This window comes from Myotis yumanensis, unplaced genomic scaffold (assembly GCF_028538775.1).
Source record: "Myotis yumanensis isolate MYYU_CA2020_CCGP unplaced genomic scaffold, mMyoYum1.0.hap1 SCAF_1, whole genome shotgun sequence".
Lineage (NCBI taxonomy): Eukaryota > Metazoa > Chordata > Mammalia > Chiroptera > Vespertilionidae > Myotis > Myotis yumanensis.
The window spans coordinates 46466913-46483774 of NW_027223752.1; the positions used below are offsets into that span (position 1 = coordinate 46466913).

Sequence of the window (16862 nt, forward strand, 5' to 3'; positions counted from 1 at the left end):
ACATGAGGTTGGCATTACCTCCCCCAAACTGCCAACTGTCTTCTGGGAGGCAAAATCGCTGCAGTTGGGAACTAGTGTCCTAACCCCATGTTCATACAAAACGAATTTGAGGGAGAAATAAAACAACAGCCTCCAAGGAGGAGTAACATGCAGCCTCGTGGAGGCTGGATTTGTGACTCAGAAAACAGGGGGCGCGCTCCGGCGGCCAGCGAGCCGCCAAGTCCCGGTTAATGAACTATCAAGGGAAGGGGCAGCAGGGCGGAGGGAGGGGACGGAACCCGAGGCCCACACCGACTGAACCAACGTACCGACGCGGTGGGAAAGGCGTCGGGAGCCGGATCAGAACCCGGCCTCCAGGCGCGGCGGGGCGGAGTCCCGGGATGTGCCCGCCCCCGCCGCGCGCGCGGACTTATAGCCGCAGGCCCCGCCCCGCCCCCGGGTGCGCCCCGCCCCCAGCCCCCCGCGCCTCCGCCCCCTGCGCCAGGCCCTGCGTCAGCGGCGGGGGCGGGGTGGAGGCGTTGGCGTTGCCACGTCTTGGTGGGGGTGGCGGCGGCGACCGGCCACTGTGGCGCGGGAGGTGCCGGAGGTGGGGCTGGCGCCGAAGCAGGATCCGGATGGGTGAGAGCCCGTCGGTGCCGGAGGGGAGCGCGGAGTACGGAGCCTCCAGGGGTGAGGAGGGTTGGGGGCCCGGGAGCGAGAGCGGGGCGCGCCGGGGGTCCCGGGGGCCGTGGTGGGCCGGCCTGTGGATTCATCAGACAGGTGCGCCTGCCGCCGGGGGAGGCGAGGTTGGCCCTGGGGGTGGGGGGTGGAGGGGACGGAGCGGGCGGTTCCGTGCGGGAGCCGGCCCTTTACCCTGGCAGCTGGGTGCGTGCACACGAGGTTGTGGAGCGCGGTTCGGGGCAAGTGGAGCAGAGGCGCCTGGAGCAGAGGTGAGGGGTGATGGCCAGTGGTCCTGCCTTGCAAGGGTGTCGCCGGCAGGGCCCGAGCTGGGGCCGGGGTCGAAACTAACTCTGCGCTCACCAGGCGTCGGCATGGGAATCGAGGCAGCTGCTCAGTCTCTGTCGCCATCGGCTTTGAATGGGCACGAAACCCGCAGCCCCTTCCTCACCACCCGCCCCGTTCCTTTCCGGGGTGCACCCCGCGGCGGTTGTGAGCCCTTGAGGACGTGCTCCTGCTTCTAAGATCACCTGCTGCACTGACTAAATCGGGCTTTCACTCGGGAACGAGGGACATCCTTTGTCTTTTTTACTCGGGGCCTTCTACCCCTAGAAACACGGAGTATTGTGATTTTTCTTGTGGGAGCTTATGTTTATGTATGTAAACCGAACTCCTTTTCACACTAAATTAAACAGGCGATTATGGGGGTAGTGTTGTTGAGCTATCCACTTATGTACGAATCAAGGAAGGGAGCTGAAGAATCCTTTAGATTAGCTCTTTTTAGGCAGGGTTCGCAGACATGTTTTAGCACAGGGGAGACAGAGCTACCTGCCAGCTGCGATGATGTTAAAGATGGGTGTTAATTTAATATGGTAATTAGAGCTCAGATGGGAAAACAAGATTCTAGTCCAGTTCACTCATTTGTGTGCTATGGTGGGGTCCATTCCTTGAAGCTCCACGTGGTTCAATTTCCTGGTCCATAGACTGGGAATGATACCTAGATTACAAGGATATAATAAGCTACCAAGAAATACTTTTAAAAATGCTCAGGTGAAATGTAATTGCACAGTTTAGTAATGTGGCCAGGCTTATTGAAGTCATCAGCAAATGGAATGTTCTTTAGATTAAAAATTCAAATTGTTGAAATTGTTATAAAGTGTATGTAGGTTAACCCTAGTCCCAAATGGCACATGTCCTTCACCCAATAACAATGTGATGAAGTAGTATAGTGGTGCCCAGGAGCTCTTGAAATGCGTAAGACAGTTTTAAAATCGACTTTAAAATCTTCCCTCCCAGTGCCTGTTACTTGTTCCTTTCAATTGCTTGCTTCTAGCAGCAGCTCCCCGCCACCCCCCATTTGTATCCTGGTCTGCTATAGAGGCTGGCGAACCCAATTATTGGAATTGTGTCCAAAGAATAGTCAACAGAATGAAAACCTGAAGTGATCCTAGTAAAATTGAATTCGGTGTATGGTTTTTGTTATATCACTGTGGCAATTTGCAAACCTTTTTCCTTCTGGATTTTCTGAAATTAACCTCCAGATAAGTCTTAACACCATCTGTTACTCATTCTCTAGGCATTTACTGGGCTAAGGTTAGGCATATGTGGGCCTTGTAAAGGCAAGAAAGTGGCAGCAGACAATCCAAGTGTAGGACCCTGTGCAGCCATGATGCCGGCCCTGTTGCCTGTTTTTGAATCCTAAGTCTCTTCCTTATTGATTCTGTTATCTGGAGCAAGTTGCTATGCCTGCTTCCTGGTCTGCAAAACGAGAATAATGATACATATGCATTGTATTTTTGAGTTAACAAATAGAAAGCACTCAATAAATGTTAGCCAGTATCATTGATTTTTAAATATTGATTTTAGAGAAGAAGGGAGAGAGAAAAAAACATCTATGATGAGAGAGAATCCTTGATAGGCTGCCTCCTGCATGTCCCACACTGCGGATGGAGCCCGAAACCCAGGCATGTGCCCTCCCTGGGAATGGAACAGTGGCCTCCTGGTTCATAGGTTGAAGTTCAACCACTGAGCCATACTGGCCGGGCTGAAATTGTCTTTATGTTCATCTGAATTCCCCTCTGAACTTTCTTTAAACTTCATGGTTACAACTTTATGTTAAATAACCTGAACATCAAAATGTTTTTAAGTAATGTGTTGCCTTGAGGAAGTTAAATTCTTAATACTTTCTGGCATCTGAATTTAATGTACCCATTTTACTTAATTGATATTTAGCCTGTTAATCTGCATACTTAAAATACAATATTGTTACCCATCATTCAAATAAAAATAGACATGTAAGCCTCAGGGGCCCATTTATCAGGGACAAACACTAACATGCTTGCACTAAAATTAACCTATAAAAAAGCTTCATAGGCTTGCCAGATTAAATATGTACCCAGCCCCACCTGAGACGTCTATATACTAAAAAAATTACTGTTGTTTATCTGAAAAAAAAAAAAAAAAGTTTCAAACGGACTGTAGGCTTAAATTGATAGGAATGATTGTTTTAATCATCAAAAGTTATTTCCTTCCCTTACTATTCTTAGAGCCAGGTATAGTGTTGTTTAGAATATAATATGATCTGAGTTTGTTTATTTTCTGGGTCCACTTACCTTTATATATTTTTTAAATTTTTATGTATTTATTTCTTAATCTTTATTATTGAAAGTATTACATATGTCTCCCTTCTCCCCACCATTAACTCCCTCAAGCCCTCCCCTGCCACCCCCCGTCCCCCCCCCCCAGGCTTTCACCTTCTAATTGTCCGTGTCCATGGGTTATGCATATATATGTATATATATATATACAAGGTCTTTGGTTGATTATTTCCTACCCACCCCCCTCCCCTGCTTTCCCTTTGTGATTCTGCACTCTGTTCCATGCTTCCAGGTCTCTGGATCCTCTCTGTTCATCAGTTTGTTAATTAGCTTCCACAAATGAGTGAGATCATGTAATATTTGTCTTTCTCTGAGTTATTCCACTTAGCATGATACTCTCCAACTCGCTCCATGCTGTCTCAAAGGGTAGGAGAGTCTTCTTTTTTACTGCTGCATAGTATTCCATGGTATAAATGTACCACAACTTTTTTACCCACTCATCTACTGCTGGGCACTTGGGCTGTTTCCAGATCTTAGCTAGTGTAAATTGTGCTGCTACAAACATAAGGGTGCATACGTACTTGTTGATTGGTGTTTCGGGTTTCTTAGGCTCTTTCCCTAGAAGTGGGATCACTGGGTCAACTGGCAGTTCCATCTTTAATTTTTTGAGGGAACTCCATACTGTTTTCTGTAATGGCTGTACCAATCTGCATTCCCACAGCAATGTGCTAGGGTTTCCTTTTCTCCACATCCTTGCCTGTACTTATCATTGTTAATTTGTTGATGGTAGCCATTCTGACAGGTGTGAGGTGATACCTCATTGTTGTTTTAATTTGCATCTCTCTGGTTATCAGTGACTTTGAGCATTTTTTCATATGCCTGTTGGCCGTAATCTGCATCATTTTTGAGGGGGGAAATGAAAGAAAAAACTGTGATTTAAAAAAAAGTTGTTCTTTCCTATCCAAGAATGCTAATTATTAGTTTTAACATAAATATAATAGACGATCTGTCATTCTTTTTGTAGCACCTGTACCCAGCACAGTGCCCACCTCATTAATTTAAATGTGAAAAAAAATTAAGAATTTATAAACATGAATTTCAAATTAATTGCTAACTAAAGGATATTTTATTGAACACTTGAAGTGTGGCAGGCCCTGTTGGGTGCTTATATACAGTAATTCATTTCATCCTGCCAGTAATTTCCTCCCATCTTGTGAGAAAACAGATTCTCAGAGTTTACCTACCTTAGCCATGGTCAGTGACATTAGAACCCCAGGTCTGATTCCAGAGCTCATGCTCTTTCCATACCTAGGTTTAAATCCTGGCGCCACTAATGTTGTGACCTTGGGTAAATTAGTGCACATGTCTGCCTGCCTTTCCTCCTCTGTTAAAGTGGTGATAATAATTGTCCCTTCCTGCAGGACTATCAAAATAATTGAATTAGTAGTGTATCAAGTTCTGTGAACAATGCCTGGCACATAAGTGCTGAACAATGTTAGTTTCTATTATTACAGTATCCCACCTTCCCAAAGCTTCTATTACTCTACAGCATTACCTTTATAGTCACATCAGGTTATACAGGCAGAAATTTAATCAACCTTTAAGAAAAAGTTAAGAGTTGCCCTTAAGCATATTGTGATTTATGAAATAGGGAATAGCTGGGAGCTGGGTTGTTGGGAAAATTGTTCTGTCATTAAATGGACTTTAATTTTTCCTGCATTGTTTTTTTTTATGGCATTATCTATCATCTATCTATCTATCTATCTATCTATCTATCTATCTAAAAAGCCCAGCGACCGAATGGCAGAATGACCAGAACAACTGGTCAACCACTCAGTAGGACATGCACTGACCACCAGGGGACAGACAATCAGTGCAGGAGCTGCCCACTGGTGGTCAGTGCGCTCCTACAGTGGCGTTACCGCTTGGCTGACCTGGATGAACGGCGCTCCCACAGTGGGCCGATTCCCACAGGCCATGCCCCCACCAGTGCACGAATCCATGCACTGGTTCTCTAGTATTATTGATATACATCTTTAAAATCTATGTTTCAAAGAGCTAGAGGCAGGTGTCAAATAGAATATTTTCTCTAACTGGGTATAGCAATCATAGTAACTTTCCTTCTATTAAATAAAATGCTTTGCCCTAGTGGTTTTGCTCAGTGGATAGAGCATTGGCCTACAGACTGAAGGATTCCGGGTCGATTCCAGTCAAGGGCATATGCCACAGTTGCAGGCTCGATCTCCAGTGGGGGGCGTGCAGGAGGCAGCCGATCCATGATTCTTTGTCATCATCGATGTTTCCATCTCTCTCCCCCTCTTCTCTGAAATCAACCAAAGTTTATTTTTAAAAATTGCCTTAACATTTAAAATTTTATTTTAGATCTTTCTGCAAAGATGATACCTGATGAAACACCTATGTTTGACCCACGTCTTCTCCAAGAAGTGGACTGGAGCCTGAATACAGCTACATTTTCTCCAGCCATTTCCCCAACAAATCCTGGAGAAGGTTTGGTTTTGAGGCCTCTTTGTACTGCTGATTTAAATAGAGGTATGGACTCAGTTAATAAACCCTGGTTAGAATTGTAGTTAGCATTCTGTTTTCTCCACAAACATTATGATGATGGTGATAATTTTTAAAATGATATTTGACTTTAGATTATGTTTTGTATTTCATTTTTAAAGTGACTGAGAACCACAATTCCAATGTGTATGTGTCATGGCTAAGACCATATATTACTGTGAAATACTTCAAATGATTTAAGTACAACACTGCTCCTTCCTATAAGAGGCCAAAAGACTTCTTATAAAGGAAGAAGTTATCATGTGAAATGGCACATAAGGAAGAATCTTTAAGAAGCTAGATGGGGAATAAGGATAGAGATAATTTGCCTTGGATAAAATGCAAAAAATTTTGTCTACGTTATTTCATTTTTTAGCATCTGTATTTTCCAAAATGATTTCCTTAAATTTTCATAACCAAAAGTCAATTTTGGTCAAATTGTCATTGACTGTATAGACATTAAAATTCTCAAAGTTTGCCCTAGCCAGTTTGGCTCAGTGGATAGAGCATAGGCCTGCGGACTGAAGGGTCCTGCGTTTGATTCTGGTCAAGGGCACATGTCCGGGTTGTAGACTCAATCCCCAGTTGGGGGTGTGCAAGAGGTAGCCAATCAATGATTCTCTCTCATCATTGATATTTCTACCTCTTTCTCCCTCTTCCTTCCTCTCTGAAATCAATAAAAAATATCTTACAAAAAAAAAAGATTCTCAAAGTTCTAAAATGTGCTGTGCCACATTAACATGAATGAAATTAATCAGGAATATTTAAAAATTGTAGTCTCAACAAGTATTTACATTTCATATAGTATCATATTTGGTCATTGAGAATCTCGCACTTTTAAGTAAAACCAAAGCACATATTTGGAATATGAAGCATCCTTTGCATTGTATTTAATGCAAATTACATTGAGAAATGTACACGCTGGTTCTATAAATATTGAACATATTGAATATTAAGGTTAATATTCCAAAAATCTTAGGCAGGGAAAAACTTTGGTTAAACCTATTTTTCTTTGTTTTATGTAGTGATTGCAGAAAGAATAAAGGGTTTTAATTTAATCTTTTGAAATAATTTTAAAAAGATTCATTAAACTTAAAAAAAATTATTGCTCATGATCTCACCTGCTTATTTAATACACTGCCTCATTTGATATCTCTTTCATTTGCTCTTCTCATGACTGGAAATCTGTTTTTGCAAAACTAGGTTTTATTAAGGTACTAAGTCAGCTGACAGAGACTGGAGTTGTCAATCCTGAACAATTTATGAGTAAGTACTACCACCTTTTTTTTCTGAATGAAAAAAAAATAAAAAACAAGATTTTATTTTTTTTAGAGATCTGTTCTGTCTATACTATATGTATTTTTGTTCAAATAGAAATTATTCAAATAGCTAATTAGCTATTTTTGGTCTCTTTAAAAAAAATTTTTTTCCAATTACAGTTGACATTCAGTACTATTTTGTATTAGTTTTAAGTGCATAGTGGTTAGATAGTCTTATGCTTTAGAAAGTGTTCCCCCAGTATTTCAAGTACCCACCTGGCACCATACATAGTTATCACAGTATTATTGACTATATTCCCTATGCTGTTCTTTACATCTCTGTGACTATTTTGTAACTGCATTTGTACTTCTCAATCCCTTCACTGTTTTTACCCAGCCCCCACCCCCCTCCCATCTGGCAACCATCAATTTGTTCTCTGTATGTATGAGTTTGTCTCTGTTTTGTAGATGCCACACACTTTGGGGCAAAAGTAAGTTTACAGTTTTGAGTACACAAAAGTTTATTCTTGTATTATTATTTGTGTATTTTTCCATACGAACAACTATAAAAGTACTTTTGCTTCACCCTGTATATGTGAAATCATATGGTATTTGTCTTTCTCTGTCTAACCCAGTCGTGGGGATTCGGCCCGTTTGAAATGAGTAAAACTAAAAAAAAAAAAAAGACCGTACCCTTTTATGTAATGATGTTTACTTTGAATTTATATTAGTTCACACAAACACTCCATCCATGCTTTTGTTCCGGCCCTCTGGTCCAGTTTAAGAACCCATTGTGGCCCTCGAGTCAAAAAGTTTGCCCACCCCTGGTCTAACCTATTTCACTTAGCACAGTAATGTCTAGGTCCATCCATGTTGTCACAAATGATAAGATTGCATTCTTTTTTATGGCTGAGTAATATTCCATTGTATACATGTACCACTTCTTCCTTATCCATTCAACTTTAAATTTTTTAAAAAAATGTTTTTATTGAATTTAGAGAGAGAGGAAGGGAGAGGAAGAGAAAAAGAGAAGTCGATATAAGAGAGAAATATCAGTTGCCTCCTGCACACATCCTGACCATGGATTGATTCTGAAGCCTGGTTATGTGCCCTGACCAGGAATTGAACTGGGCGACCTTTATGTGCACAGGACAATGCCAAACTGAGCCATACCAGCCAGGGCCAATCAACTGTAGATGGAGCATTTAATTCATTTACATTTAAAGTTTTGTTTTTTTATCTTTATTGTTGAGAGTATTACAGATGTCTCTCCCTTTTCCCATTAACCCCCTCCACCCACTTTCCACCCTGCCCCAGCCTTCACCACCGTACTGTCTGTCCATTGGTAATGCATATATATATATATATATATATATATATATATATATATATATATTCAATCTTTGGTTAATCTCTCCCCACCCCGAACCACCTTCCCTCTTAAATTTGTCAGTTTGTCCCATGTTTCTAAGTTTTCTGGTTCTGTTTTATTCATCAGTTTATTTTGTTCATTAGATTCCTTGTTCATTTTCATTTTTATATTCAATTGTTGATATGCATTTACCACCATGTTATTGTTCATATTTTTGATCTTTTATTTCTTTTTCTTAAAGAAGATGCTTTAACATTTCATGTAATACTGGTTTGGTGGTGATGAACTCCTTTAGTTTTTTCTTGTCTGGGAAGCTCTTTATCTGACCTTCAATTCTAAATGATAGCTTTGCTGGGTAGGGTAATCTTGGTTATAGGTCCTTGCTTTTCATCGCTTTGAATATTTCTTGCCACTTCCTTCTGACCTTCAAGTTCCCTGTTGGAAAAACAGCTGACAGTTGTCTGGATGCTCCCTTGAGGTAACTAACTGCTTTTCTCTTGCTTTTTTAAGATTCTTTGTCTTTAACCTTTGTCACTTTAATTATGGTGTCTTTGAGTTCATCTTGTTTGGGACTCTCTGTGCTTTCTGGACTTGTATGTCTATTTCTTTCACCAGGTTAGGGAAGTTTCCTATCATTATTTTTTCAAATAGGTTTTTGATTTCTTGTTCCTTCTCTTTCTTTCCAGCATCCCCATGATGTGAATGTATGTGTGCTTGAAATTGTCCCAGAGGTTACTTACACTATCTTCATATTTTTTATTCTTTTTGCTGTTCTGATGGGTGGTTTTTGCTTCCTTATATTCTAAATTCTTGATTTGATTCTCGGCATCTCTACTCTGCTGTTGATCTCCTGTAAATTATTCATTTCAGTTAGTGTATGCTTCACTTATGTCCTCTTTTTATGTTGCTGATGTTCACACTAATTTCCTTGAAATTCCAAGTTCCTGGAGGCTCTCATTAAGTTCCTTGAGCATCCTTATAACCATTACTTGTTGAGAGTATTACAGATGTCTCTCCCTTTTTCCCCCATTAACTCTCTCCACCCACTTCCCACCCTGCCCAGCCTTCACCACACTATTGTCTGTCCATTGGTAATGCATATATACATATAAGATCTTTGATTAATCTCTCCCAGATCAGAACTCTATATCTGATAGTTTTCTTGCTTACATTCATTGAGGTTTTCTTCTGGAGATTTCTCCTGTTCTTTCATTTGTAACATATTTGTCTCGGCATTTTGGCTACTTCCCTGTGTTTGTTTCTATGTATTAGGTAGAGCTGCTATGTCTCCTGGACTTTGTAGAGTGGCCTTGTATAGTAGGTGTTCTGTAGGGCTCAGTAGGTCAGCTTTCCCAGTCACCAGAGCTGGGCATTCCAGGTGTGCCCTGTGTGAGCTGTGTACACTGTCCCATTCTAGTTGAGCCTTAATTACTGTTGGCATCCCTGGGAAGGATTGACCCCCTGGCTGATCGGCTGTGAGAACCAATTTCAACTACAGCAGAGGAGCTGCTATGCAGGAGCCAATCCTATGGAGTAGGACTTGCTTCAGTGGGGCTTTGGTGTTCACTGAGTCCATCCCTTGAGTCATTTGTGGAGGTGGAAGGGTTGTAGTCTGGTGTGGTCGAAGTTGAACACCAGGTGCACTGGCTCTGCCCCCCCCCCCCCCCCGCACCGGGAGGTGCAAAGTCAGCCTCTGCCTGTGTCCTGGCCGGGACCACCCAGCATGAGCTACAAGCAATCTGCATATGGCTGCTACTTGTGTTGAGTCTGGAGGTGCCCAGAAGAGGCCAACCTGTGGACCAGGGTAGGCTGCCACTAGTGCCGGGCCTGGGGCCACTGATGAGAGGTTTGGGGTATGCTGATGCCAGCTGCTGCATATTTGGAAGATTTCAGGAAAGTCCAAAGCATGAGGTGAGAGGGGCCAGTTGTATGGAAAGGCCACTGGAAATGACTTGGATGAGCCTGCAAGTAGGGAGAGGTAGGGTCTCAGGGAATCACCAGGCAGAGTGAAAAGTGAGCCAGGATGATGGAGATTCATATATGGTGCAGCCTGTCCATTCTGTGGCAGGGAGTGCTCAGTAAAGAAACACTGGCCTCTAAAGCTGCCCCTCCAGCTCTTGCCCTGATTCCAGACAAGTTAATTCCTCCCTGAATGTCCCAGTTTCCTTTCAAGCTGCTTCCTGGTGCTGGAGCTCAGGGGGAGTCCAAGTCCGTAAGGACCCTTTAAGAAGAACTGTCTGGGACTCCCACAGCCTTCATGTCACTTAGCCACAACCCCCGCTGGTTTTTACAGTCAGAAGTTGTGGGGACTTCCCTTCCCAGCACTGGAACCCTGGGCTAGGGGCCTAGTGTGGGGCAGGGACCTTTCGCTCTTCAGAGAAACTGCCACACGTGGGTTCCACTATTCTACCCCTCATCTCCACCTCTCCTATCAGTCTGGATGTGCTGCTTCTTTAATTCCCTTGTTGTAGGACTACCGTTCAGCTAGATTTCAGGTGGTTCTGAATAATGGTTCCGTATTTTAGTCAAAAATTTTGATGTGATTGTGGGAGGATGTGAGTACCATGTTTACCTATGCCACCATCTTGACCAGACCTTCTAAAGTATTTATTGATGGGTATGTTATTGCCTTTTTTCCCCTGATTGTTTTTATAGGTCTTTTCCTTTCTTATTCCGTCTTATTCAATTACTTAGAAATGGAGACATATTTTTCAACTACTTTATGAGGTGCCTTCAAAGGGAACAAAGCAAAATGATTACTGTAATTTCTAAAAAGTCATGTAATCATGAAACACTTGAGATCACAAGGAGAAAACAGAACTACTTTCACCAAAATATTTGGAAACCAGACTAAAAATTACAGAGTGGAGCCATGTAAAAACATTCTTTTGTTAAAAATTTGCAGTTTTGTTCTATTCAAATATCTGCCGAGTGTAAAAGTTCAAGAAAGCGATTTAAAGTGCGTAATGAATGATTAGTCACAGAGGTGGCACATATACAATTTATTTGTATAAGTGCTATTCACCTAAAAAGGCTGGATTAGTCTTTTACCTTGCTAGCATATTCTTTAAATGTATGGACTATATTCCAACTTACCAATCACTGATATTTCAACTACCTGGTCATTTAAAATATTTTCTTAAAAACAAAATACAAATTACTATGGTAAAATAGCTTTAAATGTTCAGTAATGAAGTCAGCTAGTCCTCATTTTTTGCCACCAAATATAGTGTAATGTCTGCTACATAACACTGTCTTCTAATTTCCACAGAATCTTTTGAGCACATGAAGAAATCTGGGGATTATTATGTTACAGTGGTGGAAGATGTGACTTTAGGACAGATTGTTGCTACAGCAACTCTGATAATAGAACATAAATTCACCCATTCCTGTGCTAAGGTATGTGTTCACATTAATGCTAATGAGCTAAAATGGGCAGATGTGGGGTTTTTTTTAGCAAAACCTATGATGAGTTTCCATTAGACACATCTGTTTTCTCACTACTTTTCATTGTAAAATGAGAGGCATATTGCCTTGAAAAAGTTCTGCTTCCTAGAAATCTCTTATTAAGAGGCAATTTCCCACTTTGTTTTGAGGAAGAAAATGTATTAACAATATGAATTGGGTCTGGCCATGGTGGCTCAGTGGTTGAGTGTTGACCTTTGAACCAGGATGTCATGGTTCGATTCCCAGTCAGGGCACATGCCCAGGTTGTGGGCTCAATCCCCATTGTGGGGCATGCAGGAGGCAGCCAATCAATGATTCTCTCTCATCATTGATGTGTTTCTCTCTCTCTCTCTCTCTCTCTCTCTCTCTCTCCCTATCCCTTCTTCTCTGAAATCAATAAAAATATATTTAAAAAGTTAAAAAACACACAATATGAATTGTTCGCTAGAAATTGTTCTGTAAGGTATTCAATTTGATATGGTCATAGAGAAAACAAGAAAGCTTTGTGAAACTTGGCAGTAATCTTTAGACTCCCCAATGTTGTTGTTTTTTAAAAAACAGTATTTTGAATATACTACACTAAGACAAATTCCCATCAGTTTCCAAATGATAAAAGGTTCAGAATACCACATTCTTTTCTAATTGTGACATTTCTAATGCCTATAGAGCCCCTTTATTCCTCATGACTCAACATGAAATAGTAAAGGTAGGAACATTTGGAATGTTTTCTGTAAGTTATGAATTTGGGGGCTTTTGTATTAGAAATGAATAAATTTTTTTGGATGTCTGAAATAAATTGCTGTTAAGCAAGAAGTAGGATGATGGATTAACAAAATTACCCTTCGGTGCTTCAGATTTTGAGAGTTGCTTTAAAACACTGGGGTGTGGAGGTTCAGGATATAGACAAAACAAGATTAGACCACAAGTTGATTCATTATATTATTTCTTCTATAAAATAATTTGCATTTTAGTTTATGTTAAGTTCAAGTTCACAAAACACTTATTTTTGTCTGAATTTTTACCATCCATCACTTGTTGATTTATCTAAAAACAAAACTACATGTTTAGTCCTTTAAACACTGTAAATATTTTCAGAGAGGAAGAGTAGAAGATGTTGTCGTTAGTGATGAATGCAGAGGAAAGCAGCTTGGCAAATTGTAAGTAAGCAGAAACAAGGTAATCCTGGATAAATTACAATGCTTTTTGTGTTTCACTTTACAGTTCTTTGCCAAGATACTTGTTAAACATATTTTGCTGTTTGAAGTTCTTTCTGGCGTCATAAATTATGAATCCATTTTTACTCTATGACTGAATTTAATGAAAACAAAGTATTTTTACATTAGTTTTACCATAAACTTTGGAAATTGGAAGTGTACCATTTTGCAGACAGTAACATCTATAAATTAATTTTTAATAGTCAAATTCTCACACGAGTAGGAAACAAACTTTTGGCTGAGTCAGGTGATTTCCCCATTTCTCTGTCATATTTTAAAACAAAGTGTTCTCAGTCTCCTAAGGTGTAGAAACATATTGAAACAGCCTTTACTGTATAATCCTTTATACATTTACTTAAAACTTTTAAAAACAGACCAACTTCTAATATTCTAATCTTCACTTTGTGATATCCTTTATAATTTTATAACTTCAATCAAGATGTTCTGTATGCAAACATGAGAAAACACTTCAGGTAAATTTTTATAGATTTTTTTAAGTTTTTTAAAAACTCCCAAGGCAGTTAGAATCCCATTCATATACTGGAAAGAAGTATACTTTTTGCTTTCTTTCTACTTCATATTAGTTAAACCAAAACAGAGTTAATCTCATAGCTACTTTCACAAACATTAGAGTTACTTTAAAAATGATAAAGAACAAAGCTATTACTTACCCATTTTGTGTAGGAATGTTGACTGTTCTAAGAAGTTTGAATAGATTTAGAGAAAAACACTTAAAAAATCATATAGGCCATATTTTTTAAATGGTTGACAATCTTTAGTGTTCATCATCTTAAAACTTATTTTTAAAGAGGGTTAGAGTGAATTTAGTATATGTCCCACTCATTAACTGGCTGAAGATTATCAGACAATGTATATTTGAAACAAACTAAAATGCTTTCAGTGATTTAAAATGCTTATCCATTTACAATATTTAAATAAATACATAGTGGGAATGGCCATGACCTAAACCTATTTCTAATATAAATTTGAACTTTAATGAAATATTCTATTGTTACTAAAGTCTATTTCTATTAACAAATGCTCTATACCTTCTCCCTCCTTTTTTTTTTTAAATTTCAGGTTATTATCAACCCTTACTTTGCTAAGCAAGAAACTGAACTGTTATAAGATTACCCTTGAATGTCTACCACAAAATTCTGGTTTCTATAAAAAGTTTGGATATACAGTATCTGAAGAAAACTACATGTGTCAAAGGTTTCAAAAGTAAAAATCTTTTAAGAAAGACATTTGTCAAGGGAGCTAATGCAACAAGGTTGTATATCCTTCCTAAAGTTAAAATAGTTTGCTACAACCCAGTGACCTCCACAAATAGTGGGTTGAAAAAATATTGTAGTACAACAAATATGACATTTAGAAGATTACTTTGGGCTGGTGGGACATGCTGTGAGTTTAGATTACAAATGAATATTATAGAGGATGATTTTTATTCAAAGGAATATATTTTTAACTTGAATCTTTTCTTGCATTGTATTTTTCTAAAATTTGGCTTTATTTCTTGGTAGACTATAGGAGTTATGTATTTGCTATCTGTGTACTGCTCATTTTAAGAAATGCATACAATGAATAAGGCTGTTTATCACATTCTTAAAATTAATATTTTTGGTTCAAAGAAACATTTAAATATGAATTAATGTATGCCATTTTCCATGTATTACTTGAAATTGGATACATTAGACATAACTAAATGTGATACTGTACAACATGTGTTGATCCTAATGCTGTATTGACAAATAACCTGGCCAGTCTTTTAAAACAGAAATGAAAATTAACTTATGTGATAAGATTCAAAATAAAACAATGTAAATGTACATCTAAATGTTTATATAATTCTAATGTAGGCAAAGTGCCACCTGTGTTATGTGTAAAATATAATTTTTATTTAAAGTACCTAAAAGCAAATATAAGGTACTTTAAAACAATGAATTAGCAAATTCTGGCATATAATAGAACTATTATTCTGGTCACTATCCTGTTTTGATTTTTTTTTTAAGTTGAAGTAGACATATTAGATATGTCATTAATGGTTCCAATCTTTTGCATTCCATGTTATATTAAACCTATTCATATGATTAATAGTCTTTTGTTAGAATCCTAATGTCTGTGCTTTTCTTGAGTCTTCTTTTGAACTATTATGTCAAGTCATGGTTCATAACATTAGTTTTGTGTACTCTTTATAAAATGAACTTGGAAAGCAAAGATCACCTGTTTCTCTTCCCTTTGACTCAGACCTACCTCAACTGGATTTTGGCTTTCTCTCCAGGCAGTAAGTTAAAGTTGGTTTCTAAAAAACCATAGAAACCCAGCCCTAGCTGGAGTGGCTCAATTGGTCGAGTGTCATCCTATACACTGAAAGATCACTGGTTCCTTTCCCAGTCAGGGCACAAACCCAGATTTCGGGTTTGATCCCTGGTTGGGATGTGTATGGGAGGCAACCAATTGATGTTTCTCTGTAACATTGATCTCTTTCTCACCCTCTCTAAAATCAATAAAAACATATTTAATAAATAAATGAATAAATAAATGAAACCATAGAAGCCCTTCACCAATAGAGGGTGCACTACTACCTACTGATTACCTGTATGGATGAACTGAACTGTCTCTCATGAAAGCAACAAAGCTAGTTTTGCCTTTACTGGAGTTCCCACAACCTTGCCATGACAGTAGCTTTACCAAGTACATCCATGTTAGAAAATAAGCCTAATAAAAGGCAAAATTAAATTATTACATTTTTGAGCACTGAACAATTTGATGTAAAACTATCTACAAAGTTGGCATTTCAACAAATTCCTTTCAGTGGTTCTCAACCTTCCTAATGCCGCGACCCTTTAATACAGTTCCTCATGTTGTGGTGACCCCCAACCATATAATTATTTTTGTTGCTACTTCATAACTGTAATTTTGCTACTGTTATGAATCGTAATGTAAATATCTGATATGCAGGATGTATTTTCATTGTTCACGACCCACAGGTTGAGAACTGCTGCTTAAAATGGTGTTCTTAAGGTCTTACTTTATATCCCCCCTAAAGGAAATAGTTACAAGCAAGGTATAGAATATAAAAATTGTGTCATGAGGCTAGAGAGCAGGCAGACAGCTCGGGGTGTGGGGGATTGGAGGGGTAGAGGGAGTGAGCAAAAAAGAAAGAACTCATGGACAACAGGGTGGTGATTAAAGGGTGGTGGGGGATGGAAGGAGGTGGAAGAGGGCATAGGATAATGGTGACAGGAAAAAATTTTTTTTAAATTATGTCATGAGGCCCTGGCTGGTTTGGCTCAGTGGATAGAGCGTTGGCCTGTGGACTGAAGGGTCCCAGGTTTGATTCTGGTCAAGGGCATGTGCCTTGGTTGCGGGCACATCCCCAGTGGGGAGTGTGCAGGAGGCAGCTGGTTGATGTTTCTCTCTCGTCGATGTTTCTGACTCTCTGTCCCTCTCCCTTCTTCTCTGTGGAGGATCAATAAAATATATTTAAAAAAATAAATAAAATAAAATAAAATTATGTCATGAGGAAAATGATGTTCTATATTAGTTAACCAGAGAATGTTTATGATTTTCTAAGCCACATTTTAAGTAAATTTGAGTAAAAACATGTTATTTAACTATATTTACAAATTTGAGCATTGTTTGCTTTTGAAAAAGTATAATGAAGTGGAAGGTGCGATTTTTATTGTGCCCCACATATGTGTCTATTTGTATATCATTGATTCTACTGGTAAGATGCATTTTTTGGACATGG

The 16862-nt window shown here is 39.3% G+C and overlaps 1 protein-coding gene across 2 annotated transcripts; it reads left to right on the forward strand.

The window, feature by feature from the left end:
* Positions 1–516: 516 nt before the first annotated feature.
* On the forward strand, positions 517–14937 carry GNPNAT1 (glucosamine-phosphate N-acetyltransferase 1). 2 transcript variants are annotated; one of them, XM_070419544.1, is made up of 6 exons: positions 517–669; positions 5637–5804; positions 7020–7082; positions 11719–11846; positions 12990–13051; positions 14189–14937. In XM_070419544.1, the coding sequence occupies exons 1-6, from the start codon at positions 615–617 to the stop codon at positions 14334–14336; spliced, it is 624 nt and encodes a 207-aa protein (XP_070275645.1). In that variant the 5' UTR covers positions 517–614; the 3' UTR covers positions 14337–14937. The 2 variants fall into 2 exon arrangements, with proteins under 2 accessions (XP_070275645.1, XP_070275654.1); XM_070419553.1 differs by lacking the exon at positions 517–669 and adding an exon at positions 885–929.
* The last annotated feature ends 1925 nt before the right edge of the window (positions 14938–16862 follow it).

Coding starts and splice junctions, on each gene's coding strand:
- GNPNAT1 (XM_070419544.1), top strand. CDS start 615: ATGGGTGAGAGCCCGTCGGTGCCGGAGGGGAGCGCGGAGTACGGAGCC. Junction 670..5,636: donor GGAGTACGGAGCCTCCAGGG/GTGAGGAGGGTT, acceptor ATTTTATTTTAG/ATCTTTCTGCAAAGATGATA. Junction 11,847..12,989: donor TCACCCATTCCTGTGCTAAG/GTATGTGTTCAC, acceptor AAATATTTTCAG/AGAGGAAGAGTAGAAGATGT.